The sequence below is a fragment of the Lepisma saccharinum genome, chromosome 4 (assembly GCF_977018435.1).
Source record: "Lepisma saccharinum chromosome 4, izLepSacc3.1, whole genome shotgun sequence".
Classification (NCBI taxonomy): Eukaryota; Metazoa; Arthropoda; class Insecta; order Zygentoma; family Lepismatidae; genus Lepisma; species Lepisma saccharinum.
Window position 1 is genome coordinate 77,984,590 of NC_139232.1, and position 15,756 is coordinate 78,000,345.

General features: G+C 38.8%; 1 protein-coding gene across 4 annotated transcripts in view; it reads right to left on the reverse strand.

Moving 5' to 3' along the window:
• Positions 1-15,756, reverse strand: part of LOC145986611 (uncharacterized) — a 120,888-nt gene that overhangs the window by 58,054 nt on the left and 47,078 nt on the right. For 2 of the 4 annotated variants that reach the window (XM_083120828.1, XM_083120827.1), the window contains exon 4: positions 7,129-15,211. The exons of the other annotated variants lie outside the window; for them this stretch is intronic. In XM_083120828.1, coding sequence (XP_082976954.1) covers positions 13,465-15,211 — 1,747 coding nt within the window. In that variant the 3' untranslated portion in view covers positions 7,129-13,464. Of the gene's footprint in view, positions 1-7,128; positions 15,212-15,756 lie in introns of those variants that run through there. 4 annotated transcript variants of the gene reach the window in all.

Consider the following 15,756-nt stretch of genomic DNA (forward strand, 5'->3'; position numbering starts at 1 on the left):
CTGGTGAGCCCCGGCAAACATATGTCCCACGGACTCTGAGGGTAGCCTAGTGGTAGACTTGGGAGTCTATGGTTCGAGTCAGGGTTCGTGACAGTGACACTCGACAGGCAACAGACGCGTACATGGTTCGGGGCAGAAATGGCGGCGCTGGCGGTGCAGCGCAAGGGGAGTCCCCAAAAGACAGTGAGGAGACACCGCAACAAGAACAAAGCACGGTGCAACCAAAAAGAAAGAGGACCGGACGGGGAATGGTACCAGCCAAGGAGACAACAAATGCGGGACGAGGGATTCCCCGTAGCAGCACCGAGGGGATGTCACACAGAGGTCCTGCGCCAGCAGGACAAACACAGCAACTACGGGCACAGGAGGTTATTGCTAATGAAAGGTGCACATACAGATAGGACCACGTACCCCGTACTGACGTAACAAACGTCGTGATGGGGCCCAATCAGCCTCTTAGAAATGAAGCCGGAGGCACATCGCTGGGTGGGAGCGGGCGAAAGGCTGCTGGAGTGTCGTACGGACCCCACCACTCCGTACGGTGGACGACACTAATGGACGAGGTCGGAATGTTTCCATCCCGATCACCAGGTCCACCGTTCCCAGACCTGGCGCGGCTGCTTGCTTCCGAGCGCAACCCCAGCCGAACAACTCGAGTCCCTCCTCGGCTGCAGCCTTCCGCTCCGAAACCAAGCGTGGCCTCACACCACCGCAGCCGCACACTGCCGCGTGGGTGTGAGACCGGGCCGAGCAAGGCTGGACAGATAAACTGCGTGGGACAATCGTGTAATGAAGCTACGTGGGGGTATGCACGTCTGTTCAACTCCTGGGTTACCCCACATTGGTGTACACAAATACCACACAATCGTACGTAGTGCTCCCCGTCGGCTCGAGCAAGACGGACGAAGTACGTGTTGTGGGGTAAGAATGAAGGACGCTACATGTGTTCCACGATGACAAGGCCCCACCTGACGGCAGTGGTCAGGTAGTGAAGAGAACAGGCACGGGTGGTTCAGGAACGTCAGCTGATTGTACCACAGCGCCGTGCGGACGTGTGGGCTGATTGGAAGTGCAGCGTCAGGGAGCGTGTCAGTGAAAGAGCCGGTGCGGTGGTGGTGTGCTTGACGTACGACAATTGAGTATGTTGTTTCGAAGCCGTTGTGACCAGTGTGTGTGTGTGTGTGTGTGCCACCTGTGCACTGCAGTACAGTATTCCATAATTGGCACTATCCTCACCGTACCATGGAACGCTACACATTTGTAGAACTGAGGGACATGCATTTTGTCTACGGCCTTGCAGATGGCAATGGCCGAGCAGCTGCACGCCTTTATCGCGGACGGTATCCGGAGAGGCGACAACCCGACAGCAGGTTGTTTTCGAACGTGCACCGTACCCTTGGTGAATCGGGTGTGTTACGTGCAGGCCATCATGTCGGTCACCCAAGACATGTGCGCACCACGGTGGTCGAGGAGGACGTACTTGCTCGCGTGGACGACACACCGTCCACTAGCACCCGTAGCATTGCACGTGCAGTGGGAGTATCACAGTCGACAGTGTGGCATGTCCTTCATGATGATCTGCTGTATCCCTATCATCCACAGCGAGTCCACGCGTTGCAGGCTGGGGATTACCCACGACGTGTGGAATTCTGTCAACGACTGTTGCAGTTTTGTACCGACGATCTCCGTTTTTTGCGCCAAGTGCTTTTCACGGATGAGGCAACATTCACCTGTGAGGACATCTTCAATTGCCGAAACAGCCATGTGTGGGATTATGAAAATCCACATGCAGCAGTCGAGGTGCACCATCAGACCCAGTTTGCAGTGAATATCTGGGCAGGTATCATCGATGAACAGATTATCGGTCCATACCTGCTGCCACCACGTTTAAATGGCCGCCTCTATCGCACCTTTCTTGCATCAGTCCTTCCAGAGCTGCTAGAAGATGTACCCCTCAACGTGCGACATCGTATGTGGTTTCAATTGGATGGAGCACCTGCACATTTTGATGGCACAGTGCAAACCCTTTTGCACCATACCTACCCACAGCGCTGGATCGGCAGAGAGGGCCCCGTCCCCTGGCCCGCCCGTTCGCCTGACCTCACACCAATGGATTTCTTCTTGTGGGGCCATGTGAAAACACTCGTCTACGAGACCCCGGTGCCTGACAAGGAAACATTGGTAGCGCGGATACTTGCAGCATCGGCCGAGGTGTGTACCATGTCAGGGATTTTTGATAGGGTTCGCCAGAATTTCCTGCGATGTTGCAATGCCTGCATTGAATGTGGTGGTCGTCAATTTGAGCAACTTTTGTAACAATGTCAGTCCGGGGTACGACTACGTACTACTCCTATCTGTAAGTGCACCTTTGCGTGGCAATAAACCTCCTGTGCCCGTAGTTGCTGTGTTTGTCCTGCTGGCGCATGACCTCTGTGTGACATCCCCTCAGTGCTGCTACGGGGAATCCCTCGTCCCGCATTTGTTGTCTCCTTGACAGGTACCATTCCCCGTCCAGTCCTCTTTCTCTTTTGTTGAACCGTGCTTTGTTCTTGCTGGGGTGTCTCCCCACTGTGTTTGGGGACTCCCCACGTGCTGCATGTGTTTGTTTCCCACTGTGCAATTGTTACTTCATGCTTCATAGCTTCTTTTGTCCCTACCGTTGTCGATCGCTATCCTTTCCCTTCACTTGTCTTGCAGGACACTCCTATTTCCTTTGTGGAACCCCATGCGCATGTGTTGCGCAGCTGCCGCCTAGTGTTTTTCGGATGGGCGACTTTGGTGTTCCTTTTGACTTCATTTGTTCCGCCTTTCTGTCTTCACTGGTACTGGCTGTACAGGGGTGTGAAGTTCATTTTCACACGTTTTCGGCGTTGTCTAGCTCCTCACGGAGGCATCTCTCGGCAAAGTGGAAGGGGAACTTTCGTCTCTATTTCATGGGAGGTATCTGTGGTTTTCGTTTGTACTATACCTTTAGAATCACCCTGTATATATATATATATATAAATATATATATATACGTCATCCACACTTAAAGGGTTTCACATACATTTTTGGGAACTGAATTACTTTAAAAGAAGTCTGCATGGCATAATATGAAAACCAACATGTTGTCAAGGGATTGTTTAGACACTTGTACAATAAAAATATTTTTAATAACTTACTATTTATCTTCTAAGTATCATTATAAATCTACTCAGTGAGCCACCAATTATTTAATAGTAGGAATGAACTCTATAAGGCATTAAACATTAATGTTCTTAAACCTGCATAATGTAACAATTCTTTCAGGAAATTAATAAAATCAGATAAATCATTTTTAAAGTATTTTCTTTTATTTAGAACTTGAAGAAAATTTTTGCTACATTCATACACATTCTTGGCACAATCTATACCTCTTGCATAGCACCCATTTTACACTTCAAACAAAGCTCCTCAAATTCAATCTAAGTTATTGTAAAACAATGTGTGTGTGTGTTTGTACTTCTTTTGATCAAAAGGCTGTGTGTTATAGCACTTATCTGTATTGAAATATATTGATTGATTGATTTGCTGTTTTAAGTCCACTTTATACACAGTAAGGCTATTTGGGACTGGACCTACAGTTTAAAGTGGGATCCGAACCACTTGTGCATCCACCGGGTATCGAACCCGGGACCCCTTGCACCTGTGTAGCATTTCAGAGACAAGAATTTCAGTTTTGGTTTTTATTAACACTAACATTTCACCAAAGTGAAGAGCAAAAACTCCTAAGAGCCTTGTGTGTTTCTTAAATTCTAATTAAAAATATCACAAACACATAGTAACATAACATAGCACAAAATAATAATTATTTAGTGCTGATCAACATTAATAATCACGGCTATGCAACACAAAAAATATAAACTGGTGAAAAAAAGAAATTTGATTAAACACTGACAAAATACTACACACTGTATGTTGGTGCTCAGACAGGTTTTATCATAGAAATATGAAGGCAAGGTTATTACTTAAAACACAAGTTGGATTTTGCTACACACACAAAACATTAACCACCATTGTGAAGGCTAAAAGAAATAATAATATTGCATATGTTTTTAATTGTATATCTTAAAAATATCATTAATGCACATTATCATATCTTAGAATAACAGTAATAAAATAATAAAAAAGTATTGATCACCATTAATAATCATTATATAAATATATTTTTGTATCTATATTTATACACAAATATAAGATCTGTCAATAAGCAGTCACACAAAAATAGAAAATATAACCTCTGTCAATAAGCATGTCACACAAAAATGGTAAAGGGTCATTAATTATTAAAATATAACATTAGTACTACTCTAGTTCAACAGCTATGTGACAACTCCTGACACAGTCAATGTGAAAACAAAATGGTGCTTCGGTGGAAAAAGTTACACAAGGGGATGTGTGTCAGAGTGAGGTGATAAAGGTGATGGTGATAGATACGTAGGAGAAAGTTCTAGCACGCCTTCATGACGATTGATTTCTCTTATGTTTTCGCATTGGATCTAATCCACACGTTACAAAACTCAAGGGTTAAGATTACTAGTACAGTCTTCTTCTTCTTATAAGGCGCTACAGCTCTTTATGGGCTTTGGCCTGCTCAATTACATCCTTCCACTTTTCTCTACTCAACGCACATTTCTTCCAGTTCTGTATCTTCAGTTTTCTTATGTCATTTCGGACATCGTCTATCCATCTGGTTTTGGGCCTTCCTTGTGATCTTGTAGCAATAGGTCTCCAATTGTAAATTTGTTTCACAATTCTTTCTTCGGGCATTCTTTCAATATGACCCAACCAGCTCAATCTTTGTGTTTTTATAAATCTTCTTATATTCTTACTCTTTATTAATATTTCGAGCTCTTTGTTTGTTTTTATTCGCCATATATTATTAGATTGTCTCGTTGGGCCATATATTTTCCTTAATATCTTTCTTTCAAATACCATTAGTTTTCGAATTATATCTTCTTTCAGCACCCAGGTTTCACAGCCATATGTAACCACAGGTCTTATTATGGAATTATACAGCTTTAATTTTATTTTTCTGGTAACTAGTTTGGATTGAAATATCCTCTTCTTCGCATAAAATGCTCTGTTTCCAGCTGCAATCCTTTCTTTAATTTCTTCTTCAATTTCATTATTTCCATTTACTATTGACCCGAGATATTTAAATGACTGTACCTGCTCTATGTGCATTGTATGTATATCCTCTTTTTGTTGTTGGATTTTTCTTCTTGTACACCTCATATATTTTGTCTTTTTTTCGTTCACTATTAATCCATATTTCATTGCCTGTTGCTTTAGTTTCACTAGTGAGTCCACCATTGCTTGCTTAGTTCTTGTAGTAATTACTATGTCGTCTGCATATGCACAGACCTGTCTTATTCTTGTTGAAATGTTTCCTCTGATTTCCAACTTCTGAATTATTTCATCCATGACTATGCTAAATAAAATTGCTGATAATGGGTCTCCTTGTTTTACTCCTCTATTTATTGCAAATTTCTGACTAAAATCATTGTTTCCTTTTACTACTGCTGTAGTGTTTTGTAATGTCATCTTTATTAATCTTATTAGTTTGTTAGTTATTAGTACAGTCTACTTGAACATATTCTTCCCATCTGGATTTTGATTCGAGTAATTTGCTTTGTTTTACTTTGCCTTTTGTGCCACTTTTGGCTAATTTGTGAAGATAGGGATGAGTGATGATATGATGAAATTGATAAATGGACACTCACAAACATCCATGCCCAGGACAGGATTCAAACCCGGGACACCTCTTCGCATCCGGAGTCTTGGTTCTTGGAACCTCCAAACCAGATGTTGAAAAAAATTCACAAGACAATTGAGTGTTTATAAGTTTTGAAAGGGAAGCACATTGTGCTGTAGTCAGTGCACACATTAAGACAAGCTGACTTTGGCCACTAATCTGAAGATCCACTTTCCGAGCACATTTATTTTGGACAAATTTTATTTGAGAATTTTCCAAGGTTCCAAATAAAATAGAAACTGATGAATAGTTTGGTATTTTGACTTTTACCCCAGATATTCTTTCCACTGGCATGAGCTCCCAAATCTTATTTTTGACTCTAAAGACAGTTTTACAACCAGAGCGCTCCCCATCCAGACACTGACATGGGTCCTGTACTATTACAATTATGTTTTCGTAGGAAGACCAGAAATATCAACACAGTTGTTCAAGAGAGATATTGTCTAATAAAGGACCAGTTTGATTGGCAGAAGTAACAGAGCTGTTACAATTACAGTGGGTGCCCTCTTAACCTTGGTTCAACCGGTCATCTGTTTAACCGGCTGCTCGGCTGAGGGAAAAAATATTGACTTCTTCTTTAAATACAAGGTCCGCCCATAAAGAAACCGAAAAAGAAAAAAAAAGGTACCATATTCTGGCAACACTGCAAAAAGCTATATCTAAACTTCCTGTCAGTAAATGTTTCAACCTGTTACAGGCAATCAGTATTGGAGCAAGCGTGCGTCAGATGCAGGTCATGTGAAGGCGGAGTATAAAATACGTGCTCCAAGATGGAACAATGTTACAACAGAAAGTGTTGGGTGAATCATTTACCGAAACGTTACAGATGGTACGGGCAGTGTATGGTGATGCAGCATTATCAAGAACCCAAGTGTATGACTTGTACAATAGTTTCCTCTGGACCAGAGGTCCTGGACCTCTGTGATTCTGCCCAATGGTTTCTGTTACACGATAATGCTCGGCCTCATACCGCATTGTCTGTACAACAATACCTTGCTAAGCATTCAGTGACAGTGATCAATCAACCTCTATATTCTCCAGACTTATCGCCTGCTGATTTTTTCCTTTTTCCCAAGCTTAAGATGACTATGAAAGGGTGAAGATTCGACGATGTCGCTAACATTAATTTAAATGTTACGCGTATTTCGTGAACACTTACTGTCAATGACCATCAACAGTGATTCCAAGACCTGTACAAACACTGGTCAAAGTGTATTGTATCCTGTGGTGATTATTATGAAGGTGATAGTCATTTGAAGGTAATTACTTGTTTTCTATCCTAAAAAAAAAATAATAATAATAATAATTATGGACGAACCGTGTACATGTATTTTTGTAGATGTAGTCTTCAATTGTTTACTTACGCAAAATTTAGAAATTCCGTATTTCCTCGTAAATAATTATAAACCGCGTTTACCGTATCCATCATGAATTCAATTGTTTAGTTTAAAAAATAAAACTGTACAGTGATACAGTAGTGTTCTGTGCTTTCTTTCTGTTCATCTTGTGAAGTGATGCAGCGATGTTTATCTGCATTACATTACATAATTCAGTTTAACTGGCAATTTCATTATCTGGCCAAGGGTCTGGTCCTGTGGTGGCTGGTTAAGAGGGTGTATAACGGTACATAGTAATGCACCATTATAATCTGATCAAATTATAAAAATACAATTAACATTGAAATAATTTATTCACTAAATATATAGTGTTCAACAGCAGTGGAACACAAGTTGTTAAATTTTCTTTTGGTAATATTTTAACAGATTATAATTTTTATGTAAATTGCAGAACTGCGTTGAAGTTTTAAAATGTTTAAAAATGAAACGTACATTAATTTGTGCTTACAGCAGCAATATAAAGTGCTTACGATCACAAGAAAACATACATAAAAACATTGAAAAGGCAGGATTTATCTAGTTTTGCAGGATAATTATGCTATGAGGTGATATTCTTGGTGATTTGCGTTCAGATTTTTCTGAAAAGGGCATGTTTAGATCTTAATTCAGTGATAAATTCAACAAAATGCATGAAAAGTGCCTTAAATTCTAAGTTAATCCTAATCCTACTCTTAAATTAGGTAATTCCTTGTAGCCATCTCTCTCTCTATGGGAAAAATCTAATAGGCGTGGGGAAAAAACTTTTTCCCTCCATAGCTGAAAATCTTAAAACTAACATTTTAAAAATGAAAAATAACTAAAAACTTTTGATTTTGTATCAAACTATCTTTATATAGTACAAATAATGTTTTATAGTAAAAATATCAATTTGACAGTGTATACAAATAGGTTTCACATGTATATATTTTCAAAGTTGTTAGCCTGTGACAATAGGGAATGAGTGATAGGTTTGGCAACAATTGAGAGAGCTGTGGAAAAATGGAAGGAGTGTAGAAGTGTAACACTTTCGGTGAGCCTAAAACAGTAGTCGTTTTGGCTCAAGGACTGGTTATTGGTGAGTTCAAGGTCTGAGAGTGTTATACAAACACACAGAGGTGTATTTGGTCTGTGAATTTGGCCATAAGTGGGTCCAAGCAATAATTGAACATGAATTTATTTGATCAAACCAATTGCAGATGGGTACTTTTTGTAACTGCTTCTAGGTAAAATTTGTTGAATTTGACTGTTTGAGAAAGGAAAATAAGTGATAACGCAAATGTGGGATAGTCTCTCAGAACAAAAGTGAGATGATTGATGCAGATCTGTGTTTCCCATGGCCAAGTTATTGATCAGAAGTGATTGCACCAGCTGTGAAGGCTCATGAAACATAATTTGGATGCTGCAGGCTAGCATGGAGTGACATAATCATTTTAATAGGGCATCTCTTTGTACATGTTGAGGTATATATGTGAAAGCTTTGATCAGGGTATGTATATATTATGTGTTGAGGACTGTTGAATGTTTGTTTGGCCAAACAGAACTGTGATTGTATTTATAGATTGGAAAAGGTTAAATATAAGAGTTACTTATTAAAATAGTTTATATTTTTAATGAAATTCAAATTGCAACTTGATGTATTATGTATAATTTTTTGCCAGACGTTGAGCTAAAGTTTTCCATCCAAAATTCCCATTCGTTATGAGGGCATGTCTCTCTTGCTTGTGCAATTGTTGAATTTTGGCAATTATACAAGGCAAAGTTCCAACATCTTGTGTAAATTGTCGTATAACTGAGGCAAATTGAATTATATATTTATAGTGGATGAGTAATGTAAAAGGTGTCCACACTGTAATGACAGTAAGGCACATAAATACAACTGTGTATCATCTACAAAGAACTGCTGAACTATGTATACCTTACTAGCTGGAAAGATTTTTAGCGTTGCCATCCTCTAAACAGTTCAAAGCCTACACTCATGTAAAGTGAAATGTTTTTTGTCTCCTTAACCTTACAATTTTAGGTTGCCCAACCATACAGGTTTATTAGGACATATATGTCTGTTTTAAGGCTACTTTCTGATAACATAGGCTAACTGGAAATGGACCTACAGTTTAAAGTGGAATTTGAACCATGGTGAAATGTTGCATCTAGTAGGAATTAAACCTGGCACCCTTGGATTTCAAGGTAACAGCATTATCAGGATGACAACTGGAAGGCCTAGGTTTATCTGGGACACAACAAACTTTGAAATTCAGCTTAAGAAATCAAATTCACAAGTGTTAAAATGTAAGAAGAAATGCTAAACCCTTATGCTTCAAGTTAATTTCACTAGCCTGCAATGGTTCTGTGGTAAAAATGGAAATAGATGATTCAAATAGACATCAATGACTTAAACCCTAAAATAACAACAGTTTTAGTGTATCACATCCAGTTGTTGCAAAATGTAAGCTTTTTTTTTTGTTATGTAGTTACATTATATGTGCAGCGCAGTAATACTATCCCATGTCTCCACATTACACTGAATATGAACAAATATCTTGAATGAAACAAAAAAGAAATGAGAAATACATTAGATACGATGCACAATGGCACTGTTGAAACGTATGTGGGTGTTCAATGGAAAGGTACGCAAAATAGATTCTTTCATGAAGAAACTGTACTTCTTGTATTACAGAGTGAAGGTAGGTGATCAGGATAAATCTTTTGCTCCACATTGTGCATGTAACACTTGTGTCGAGGGACTACGGTATTGGTATGAAGGAAAACAAAGGAAATGCCTTTTGCAATATCTATAGTGTGGCGCGAATAGGAAAATCACCATGATAACTTTTTTTTTTGTCCTAAGTTACTGGTTACAACAAAAAAAGAAAGGAATTAAATGCCCCCATCTGCCATTAGCTAGGCAGCCTATTCTGCATGGACCTGACCTGCCAATACCAAAACCACCAGAAAGCGTAAGTGACTATGAATTTGAAAGCAGTTCCTTTTATTTAAGCAATGATGGAAACAGAAGAGTTAGACACTTCACCAAAACTATTTACCCAACCTGAGTTGAATGATTTGGTAAACGACCTAGAGCTCATGAAAGAATAGATTAAATAATTACTTGGCTCAACACCACACACCCAAAAAAAAAATCTTGGCTCCTGGGGTTACATTTTCTTGGTGTAGAAATAGTGACAAACATTTTCGGAAATACTACACATAAGGAGGTCAACTGGTATTTTGTACCGATATCCCTAATCTTGTGCAACAGTTAGAAGAGGAAGCATATGATTCCAGTTCCTGGAATCTTTTATCGATTCCTGCAAACTAAGTTTTACAGCCATTTTGCTACACAATGTCAGGTGACAATTATTAGCACATCATACACTCAAGTGCAAAATAACTTGAGTACATTTCAATGTATCAACACATTATTTCTTAATTTGTGAAAATTTTGATTTTGATTCTCCAGGAGAGTTTTCACTTATTTTTTGGTTTACAATAAATTATAGTTGTCTGTACACCTACGTACATAATTTTCACGATTCAACCTATTCATCACCCATGGTGTATTTCATTATTGTTACCTGTGTGAATTTACTCGCAGTGCGGGGGGGAGGGGGGGATTCTCATGCATATTCTGGGGGGAAAAAAAAGCTGTGAACATAAGCAGGAATGTCTCACTATTTGCCGGTGGCGGTCCATCCATAGAACAGAGGGAACAGGCTGTTCCCTCCTACTTATCGTGCTTTTGAGCTATTTAAATTATTTATATTAACATAATAAGAACACTTCTTTCTCCTGAAATCAACATTTCCAAAAGTAACGCTGAAGATAATCTTTCACTGTGGCTGGACGTTTGTTTACGTCTACCCCCAGCGCATCATGGTTCTCACCCTCTACTGTCTGACACCCAGTATTTCCGACCATGCGCGAAGGTAAACGATCCCAACGGCACCACGGAAGCTGAACACACTAACTGTTCCCTCAAGAGAAATATTGCGGATTCACTTTTCTTCCAGTATTTGCTATGTGCTGAAGTTTAATCGTGTCATAAGTGATACTTTTGAGTGTAGAAAGTCTCTAACTTCCTAATCTCATTGAAAACTTGCGTCTGACATTCATAACGAACTGGAAAAATCTCCTACAATCTAATCGTCTGCTAAATGCCTTGGCTAAACGATGGGAAATAGCTTCCAAGGGAACAGCTTTTATGTTCCACCAACCCCAAGACCAATGTTTCAAGTCACGCAGTGGACAAGAAAGTGAATGTTGTGAGTCTTGTATGATCGACTGGCTGAGGACGAAAGCATTTAGTTCATTGAACTTTGCAGAAAATACAACAAACCAACACACATCCTAACTGAATTAAAAACTGAAACGAAATCATACACAAGGCATTTTCAAATGAGTTACTACAACTCTGTAAAATAATTAACTGGATATTCTTCCAGTTGCAAATAATATTGTTGTCCTTGTTTAATCCTGAGAAGGGAGTCTGGAACAGTTAGGGTTTTGTCACATTAACAACTTCTACTAATCTAGCAAACGTCATGAAAAAAACTCAGCCATCTATATGCCATTATTGCATTGAGGACGTTTGAATTACAAGAATACTCAACTCTATGAAAAAAAAAATGTCAATTTAATCTACGAATAAAGAGATGAAACAGGTTCAGACAAAACATTTTTTTTTATCACTCATAAATTTATATTATCAAATTTTTCTTTGTTGCGCATCAACAATTTTATTTTTAATGTTTTCTTTATATTATAGCCTATCACATATGCTTTAAAATTATTATTGTCATAATTTTAACATGCCTCATGCTTGTCACTTCTGACAATTTGAACTGTATATTTATTTTGTTTATTTCAATAAGGGTTGAATTTTACTTGATCTACTATATTGTATTAAGACATCCATGTGGTGGGGGTGGGGCAAGGCAGGTGACTTGTTCCCCTGCCTGATTAATCACCACACGCCACTGCTATTTGCATAACCTTAAAGGGGCAAAATTTGTAGTTTAACCAGTTCTGGGAATTTTCTGTTTAATCTTAAGTATTATCATAGTGGGTAGTGGGGGGAAGGTTGCTCACTCCTTCCAAATACGTGATGAGATAAACAGGGTGTTCTAAAAATATTTGGTCCACGAACTTTCTAGTTTGAGAAAGCCAATATAAAATAAATATTTTACTGCTTCAAGGGCAATTTTCTTTTGATTAATTAAAAGTTTACTTATTGGACTTCCTAAAGACTGTAACCCTCCAGTCTGTGCACCTCAGGCTAACGAGGAAAACGTGTGAGAAACCATTGAAGAGAGGAAAGTTCAAGTTTGATTAATTTTGGGAAGGTTGGTGTTTAGATTGGAGGTCTCTCATAATTCCTGTGGGTTTGGGGTCCACTTCACCACGGGAGTGTCGTCTCAATCTGAAATTCTTCCCTGGACAATGTTATTACAATGACGATGTCAAAGAAGTCCTTACCATGTGGTTTGTATCACAGGCAGCATTATTCTACAAAAATGGTGATGCCTTGCTGTAGGAAGTGCACCTCCAATGGTGGTAACTATGACAAAAAGTAGTGTACAATATGTACATCCAACGGCAATATAAATGATTTGTAATTTTTTTTTAATACCTCACCTGAACTTACATTTTGGATAACCCTTACAGGATATTTTGAATTTCCCTTAACTTCTTTTCAGAATGTAAAAAATGAAAAATTTCTTCACTTTCTCCCTTGATAAATGAGAATATATGAAAATAAAACCCACAGTGTTACCATATGTAAATGTATAAGAAGAAACTTGCTACATGTTAGAAATGTAAAAGAAAGAAGGAACTATATTAAATTATGAACGTGGCTTGCATAGTCATATTAGGGTTATTTTACATTTATACCCATATATCATTCTTCAAGTACTATAGCCAAGGATAGCTTACAATTGTAACATCTGAAAGGATGTAACCTAAGTGCATATCTGACATGAAAACAGCAAGTGTCACATGTAAATATACCATTATATTCAGTATAATACCTGATATAGTGTAGATAACACCCAGAAACCCATAAGAAGAGAGAAGAATAAAAATTAATGAATATGTATTATCCTTGCACCTTGCTAGCTCTTCAAAAGTAATGTAGGAAATAAAAACTGACCAGCAAATGATGATATAATGGAGAGACTTGGTAGAGCATAACAATGGCTTGCTGTTTGATCTGTAATGGCATCAAGAGAATATCAGTACAAACACAGATCAATTTTAGAGCAAATACAGGATTTCATAAGTCTGCTCACAAATTAATTGCCCCTACATGAATTCTTAAGTATGAATACGAGTGTGAACTTTCCAATGACTATGTTGAGAGAACTTTTTTTGACATACATTACATGTATAAGGCTTCTCCCCCGTATGGTACCTCGTATGTGTTACTAAGGCAGATCTGCAGGAGAAGCTTTTTTTACAAGTGGAACATGAATATGGTTTCTCTCCAGTGTGTGTCCGTACATGCATTTTTAGGGAATCGCACCGTGGGAAAGTCAAACCACAATGTGAACACTCGAAAGGTCTCTCCCCACTGTGTAGTCTAGCATGTGATGAAAGGCTGGATTCACTACGAAAAATTTCATTACATACCAGACACACATGCTTTTTGTGATTAGAAGAATGTATTTCAAAGTGTTTCATAAGAACAGACTTGAACGGGAATCTCTTGCTACAGACAGAGCATTCATATGGCTTGTCTTGCATGTGAGAACGCATATGAGTTACCAAATTACTCTTCTGGGTGAACGTTTTGGAACATACAGAACACTCAAAAGGTTTCTCTCCTGTATGAGACCTCATATGAGATTCGAGGTCACCAGTTGAAGAAAACTTTTTGCCACAAACAGAACATTTATGTTTTTTTTCCGCAAAGTGTGACTTTAAATGGCTTTGGAAACTGGATCTCTTCAGAAATGTTTTCTTGCAGACTGAACATTCATATATTGCATCTTTCATGTGCATGCTTTTGTGTATCTTCATTTCCATCAGGTTGGGTAGTGTCTCTGAACACAGAGAACATTTATATGCTCTGTGCACATGCTGATGCCTTCTAAGGTGTGCACTTTGAGAAAAAGCTTTACTGCACACAGTACACTTGTAAGGCCTCTCTCCACTATGGTTTCTGTAGTGGATTGTCAGTAGTTGCTTGTATGCAAATCCCTTTCCACAATCGGGACACTTGTAAGGTTTTTCTCCAGAGTGGTTCCTCAAATGATGTCTTAAACTGTTGGAATGCATAAACTTCCTAGAGCAAATATTGCATGTGTATGGAGTCTCTCTGGTGTGTGTTCTGAAATGTTTTTTAAGCTCCCCTTGACCAACGAATCGCTTTCCACATTCTGTACATGCATAAGGTTTCTCCCCCGAATGCAGTCGTAAGTGAACTCTCAGACTATCACTAACACGGAATTTCTTGTGGCACACTGAACACTCATATGGTTTTTCTTCCGTATGAATACGGCGATGCTTCTCGAGATCATTTTTTCCCGTAAAACCTTTGTGGCAGAAAGAACACAGATAATGTTTTTCTCCGCCGTGTCTTTGCATGTGAATTTTTAGTCCTTTTCTTGAAATAATTTTCTTACACACAGGGCATTCAACATTTTTGGAAGAATGACCTGCAATATGGCTTGCAATCCAGCTCTTGTGGCAAAATCTTTTGCTGCATATGGAGCATTTGTAAGATTTGTCACATGTATGAGGACTTTGGTGATACTGAACTTCACGTTTCCCAGGAAAAGCTATCTTGCAAACAGTACATTTGTAAGTTCCTTTTCCTTCTTTCTGCAATAAAAATTCTGATTCATCATCCTCAACAGACTTCACTCTTTCACACCCAAGACACAAAATATCTCCTTCAGTACCTTGCTCTGCACCACTTTCTCTGTCACACATATTGCTTTGTAAATTATTCTCTTCTTGCATCTGCCAAGCTGTGTCCTGTTGTCTACCACCAGTATAGGTATTGTCAGCATCTGTTCTTTCAAGCAAGTGATGGGTAACACGTCGCTTCTTTAACAACCTTAAATTAAGTAAAGTAGAATTTATAAGTTCTTTCAAATAATGTACAATTTGAAATTTATATACATTCATCATTGCAAGTAGTGAAAGCTGAAAGAGTACGTAAAAATAATGCAAATATCCTGTTCATACATGTAATAAATACAGGGTGATTCAGAATTCCTATTACACACTTCTAGGGGTAGTAGAGGGGACTTAGTAGATCAAGTTTTGATAAGGAACCCATGTCCGGAAAAGGACAGTTTTGGTAATACACAGATGACAAGATCACATAAGTCTGTATAAAGACTGGACTGGAATTACAAATTCAAAACTTTCTTTTAATCAATTTCCAACAATACAATGCACATATTAAGGTTTACTACAATGAATAGCCAATATCACTTTGAACCAATACCGATGCCAATACTCTCACGGATTCCCACAGATACTGATACCGATGCTTGAAAATTGTTATAATTAAAACTTCTTCAAAATACTGAACAATATTTGTGTGTAAGTATTCTACTCTAATTATATGGAAGAATTTACCACGATTTGTGTTTC